At 44.0% G+C, this 5711-nt stretch overlaps 1 protein-coding gene across 1 annotated transcript in view; it reads right to left on the reverse strand.

Moving 5' to 3' along the window:
* Positions 1-3657: 3657 nt before the first annotated feature.
* Positions 3658-5711, reverse strand: part of LOC106940590 (uncharacterized) — a 32587-nt gene continuing 30533 nt past the window's right edge. The window contains exons 10-12 of the mRNA XM_015023370.1: positions 4014-4203; positions 3895-3930; positions 3658-3814 (exon numbers count right to left, since the gene is read on the reverse strand). Coding sequence (XP_014878856.1) covers positions 3689-3814; positions 3895-3930; positions 4014-4203 — 352 coding nt within the window. The 3' untranslated portion in view covers positions 3658-3688. The remainder of the gene's footprint in view (positions 3815-3894; positions 3931-4013; positions 4204-5711) is intronic.

Genomic DNA, 5711 nt, shown 5'->3' on the forward strand with positions numbered 1-5711 from the left:
TTAACATTTCTACGATTGAATCTGAACGCTGATCAAACGCTGAACGCTGTCGACGAGATCACCTTGACAGCTTTAGCAGATATTTGACTGACATAACGGTGCCTGCCCACCTTCGAAGTCGTATTCCGTACTAAGTAAAAGCAAAAAAAAAAAAAAAAAAAAAAAAAAAAACAGCAATACAATAGGGGCAGGCCTCTAGTGCAAAAAAGCCCTTAATTGTATAATTATGGGCAAGGATATTTTTTTCATATTGGTCTGTTTGTGAAGAAAAATAGCAGCCTTCATTGTTTTAAGTAAAATGAAACTGGTTCTATGTATCTTTTTGTCTCAACTGTCAATAACACAGTCCTTGTTGCTCTGCCGGTGCACTCTGGACCCAAAAGCACCACGTCCCCACATTCCTCTTTCTGCATCTTTCCTTGACATTCCACAACACAGAAATAATAAAGATGAAGTTTCAATAGGTTTTAATTTAATTTCATAGCTGTATTACACTTTGTTTGTTTTTATATGAAAAGATCTATCATATTATCTGAAGATAAATATAAATAAATATCACATTTGGCCCACAACTTTGTAGACGTTTTTAATTTTGAATCACTGTGTATTTGACACACCTGATCACTAAAGGACAGAAAAACCTTTTAACTCAGTGATGACGAGGATCAGAATAGAAAATCATATAAAAGTCAGATATGTGTCCATTTGTGATTTCAAGCCTCTGATCAGACTGTTTGAAGATAAATGCAGTTTTTGATAATTTGCTGACCAAAATCTTTTGCTGCTCTTTATTCTTTCTTTATACAACCTGTTTATACAATTTCCATCCATTCAACCATCCACCCCTCCTTTTCCAGAGTCAGGTCGCAAGGGTAGCAGACTAAGTAAGGAGGCCCAGACTTCCCTCTCCCCAGCTACTTGTTCCAGCTCCTCCAGGGGAATCCCAAGGTGTTCTCAGGCCAGCCGAGAAACATGGTCCCTCCAGCGTGTCCTGCGTCTCCTCCTGGTGGAATATGCCCAGAGTACCTCACCAGGGAGGCGTCCAGGAGACATCCTGACCAGATGCCCAAGCCACCTCTCTCAACGGGAAGGAGCAGCGGCTCTACTCTGAGTCCCTCCCAGATGACTGAGCTTCTCACCCTATCTCTAAGGGAGAGCCCAGACACCCATGAGAAAACTCATTTCGGCCGCTTATATCCTTGACCTCGTTTCGGTCATGACCCAAAACTCATGACCATAGATGAGGGTAGGAACGTAGATCAAGAGCTTCGCTTTTAGACTCAGCTCTCTCTCCACCACGACACACCAGTACAGTGCCCGCTTCACGGTAGATGCTGTGCTAATCTGCCTGTCAAAGTCCTGCTCCATTTTTACCTCATTTGTTAACAAGATCACAAGATACTTAAACTCCTCCACTTGGGGCAGGACTTTTCCGGCTCAAGACCATGGCCTCAGTTTTGGAGGCGCTTATCCTCATCTCGGCCACTTCACACTCGCCTGCAAACCGCTCCAGTGAAAGATGTAGATTATGACCTGATGAAGCCAGCAGGGCCACATCATCTGCAAAAAGCAGAGACATAATCTTAAGGTCACCAAAACAGATCCCTTCAACACCTTGGCTGTGCCTGGAAATTCTGTCCATAAAAGTAATGAACAGACTCAATGACAAAGAGCAGCCTTGGTGGAGCCCGACTTAATGCGGACCAGTCTCTGACACCTGTAAACTATATTCCCAGAGCACCCCCACAGGGCTCCCTGAGGAACACAGTCAGACACCTTCTCCAGGTCCAAAAAGCACATGTAGACTGGTTGGCCGAACTCCCACACACCCTCCAGGACCCTACTGAGGTTGTAGAGCTGGTCCAGTGTTCCACAACTATGACAAAAACCACACTGCTCTTCCTGAATCTGAAGTTCGACTATCCAATGGACCCTTCTCTCCACACTCTTACCAGGGAGGCTTGAAAGTGTGACCGATCTGTAGTTGGAGCACACCCTCCGGCCCCCTTTTTGCCAATCCAGGGGAACTGCCCCCGATGTTCACTCAATATTGTAGAGTTGTGTTAACCCACACAACCCTACAACATCCAGAGCCTTAACTCTAGGAGAATCTTGCCACTGAAGAACTCTTTAACCACCTCTGCAACCTCATCCCCAGAGATTGGAGAACCTGACCCAGACTCCCCAGTCTCCACTTCCGCAATGGAAGGCATGTTGGTGGGATTGAGGAGGTCTTCCAAGTATTATGCCCACTGGCCCACAACGTCCTAAATCGAGGCCAGCAGCAAACCACCCCCCTATGAACAGTGTTGGTGATGTACTGCTTTCCTTTCCTGACACGCCAGATGGTGGACCAGAATCACCCCGAAGCCATATGCGAGTCTTTCTCCATAGTCTCTCCGAAGTCCTCCCATGCCCAAGTTTGTGCTTCAGCAACAACTCAAACTGCATGCCAATTGGACTGCTGGTATCCATCAGCTGCTTCTGGAGTCCCACAGACCAAAAAGGCCCAATAGGAATCCTTCTTCGGCCTGACATCGTCCTTCACCGAAGATGTCCACCAGCAGGGTTGCCGCCACGACAGGCACCAACAACCTTCTGGTCACAGCTCCAATAAGCCATCTTGACATGGGAGGCGCAGAACATGGTCCACTCAGACTCAATGTCCCCTATTTCTGGAAGAATATTTTCAAAGTTGTCCCTCCAGTGGTGGGCATCCTCCCCCACCACTGGAGCCAACTCACCACCAGGTAGTAGTCAGTGGACAGCTCTCTTCTTGTGACACAAGTTTCCTGACACTAAAAACACATATGGACACTCTTGTGCTTGAACATGATGTTCATTATGGACAATCCATGACAAGCACAGAGGTCCAACAACAGAACACCACTCGGGTTCAGACCAGGGAGGCCGTCCCTCCCAACCACATCCCTCCAGGTCTTGCCATGTGAGCGCTGAAGGCCTCCAGCAGAACAAGGTCACTCTCCAATAACCCCCTCCAAGTCTCCAAAAAGGATGGGAAATCTGAACTGTTGTTTGGTGCACAAGCACAAACAGTCAGAGGGAGGCTACTATGTTGATCACCAGGGTGAACCCCAATGTACAGGCACCAAGATGGGGGGCAAAAAGTATGTCCACTCCTGCCCTGCGCCTCTGACCATGAGCAACTCCAGAGTGGAAGAGTGTTCAACCCCCTGTCAAGGAGACAGGTTCCAGAACCAGACCAGTGCGTTGAGATGTGGCCGACTATTTCCAGCTGGAACCTCTCAACCTGACACATCAACTCAGGCTCCTTCCCCACCACAGGTGACATTCCACGTCCCGATAGTCAGCTTCTGTAGCAGAGAACGGATCGCCACAGTCCCCACCCTTGGCCACCACCCATCCCTCACTGCACCCAACCCCTTTGGCCCCTCCCACACAGCCCATGGAAAAGGGGACCCATATTTCCTCTTAGGGCTATGCCCATCCAGGTTAACGCCCTGCCACCAGGCATTTTTTGTATTTCCTTTTAATTCTTGTAAAGCATTTTGTATTACCTTGTTGCTGAAAATGTGCTATATAAATAAAATTGCTCCAGCTAACCCTTTACCTTAATCATCTAAAATGGTGTGCTAAATTATTTTTCCCAGTTGCAATAATCCATCTGGTGTAAAGGCTGTCAAACAAAATGGATCCCAGAACTTGACTAACCTATGATAGTGTATCTTTTGCAGAATCTCCTGAAGGTGTTCTTCTCTACATAGGTTAGTCCAGGAGGGTAAATGCGTCTGCTGATGTAGAGCTCCACTGCATTATATTTTGCAAAAAATGCCTGTTCATACAGAACATTATTATTGGAATTTTATCACATAATACAATCTGTGGAAGAAGTTTCTCCACTTGGCTACATACCTCCTCTCCTACTGGTGTTGAGGTCAAACCATCTGTCTGAGGTGATGGAAGAAGAACTGTTACAGGCTGTGTGCTCAAATGAAAGAAATGAGTCGCATCTGTGCCTCTGTGTGTCTCACCTTTGAGTCGTTGTGGATGTTTAGCGTGGGCACGGCATCTGGAAGGAGGGTGTTTTTTCCCCCACTACTGTCATAGCACTCCTCTGTGAAATGGGCTGAACAAATGGAGGACCAGAGCCGAGGATGCCAGTTCCCCCGGCCACAAGCCTTCAGCCACTGAGACAGCAGTGGCAGATTATGGAGAGGAAACCTGGATGTTCAGGAGAAAAGAAAACATTTCTCTGTTTACATTTTAGTTGCATTGGTCACATCGACAGGTGTGGCAGAAGAGTCAGAGTCAATTCAGGTGAATAGTCATCCCTGAAAAATCAATACGTTCAATAAATTTCAAGGATTAAATCATCATTGGTCAAACATTTGGTTTTAAACAATGGCTTTGGACATTTCTTTAGAAAAATTTAAAAGCTTTGGTCTATTTGCCCTAAGTAATAAAAGACAAAAAGTCAAAAATACACAAAACCCAGACTTTGTTCCATCTTATCAGGACCCTGTATTTAAAATCTTGGATGATTTTAAAATCTTGGATAAATCTGAGAGATTGCTGATGTCCCAGACACCAGTGTCATCATCAAATTATACATAGACTTCAATCAGTAGAAATAAAGATTCCACTCCAGAGTTGGAGGAGAATGCTGAGATCAACCCAGGTCCAACAGGTGGGGGACGAAAGACAAAAAAATGCTCAAAGCAGATATGCTCCCACGAGTAATTTCTTTTGGATTCATCAATTATGAAGTATCCAACAAAAAACGGAGTGCAACATGCAAAACCTGCAAGAGGAGGATCTCAGATGGAGATACAACTAACTATACTACATCATTATTATATTAACAAAAACACACAATTTCATTATAAAATAGATTTTTTTACAGTAACATATATTTGATCATGTACAAATAATTCTTAAATGGGCAAAAAGAAAAAAATAAATTGCCCTTGACCTACTGCAGCCATGGCAGGTCATGCTTCTCTGGTAATTTGAGCTGTTGTGCAATGTGTAGTGCACATTCAAACCTCCACAGCACCAGCTGAAGATAAGTAAGAAAAACAATGTCGCAAAAAAGGACTTATCCTTCAGCAACAGAGAAAAAAGAAGGATGAATAGAAAAAAGCCAAGAGAAAAGTATTGCCGTCATGTCTCTTGGTAATGTAATGTTTATCAAAAAGATTTCTGGAGCTACTAATAGAAACAACAACGACATTGAATGGTCCAGTTCAACAGCCAAACATTTATCCAAGTGTCTTTGTATTTGTGTGAAACTGAGTTTTAACTTTAAATGTGTTGATTCTCGTGATTGGTTCTGTATGTTTTTGAGGTTTGTTGTCTTCATAATGTTTGAAAATAAAAATAAAAACTTCTCAATGTTTGACGTTGTCTAGCAAAATGTTTTTACATCATACTACATGGCTACTATATTAATATATCAATGAGCTACTCTAAGCTTAGCGTTTCTCAACAGGTGTGCCACTGTCCCCCACAGGGCGTTCAGAGGAAAAGTGTTTTAATGTTGGTCTGGATGCATGCATCCTGGGAAGGACAATGAAATATCGCTCTTATAAACATGTAATTACTAAAATCACGATACCCTCACTATGTATCCCTGAGAAAAGTGAAGCCATTAAAATGAAGAAATCCTTCCATGGGTGATGCCAAGATAGAGAGCATTCGTTTTATAGAGTTAACACCAATGCTGTAAG

This window comes from Poecilia latipinna, unplaced genomic scaffold, assembly GCF_001443285.1.
Source record: "Poecilia latipinna isolate Pla-1442-1.1 unplaced genomic scaffold, P_latipinna-1.0 Scaffold3289, whole genome shotgun sequence".
Classification (NCBI taxonomy): domain Eukaryota; kingdom Metazoa; phylum Chordata; class Actinopteri; order Cyprinodontiformes; family Poeciliidae; genus Poecilia; species Poecilia latipinna.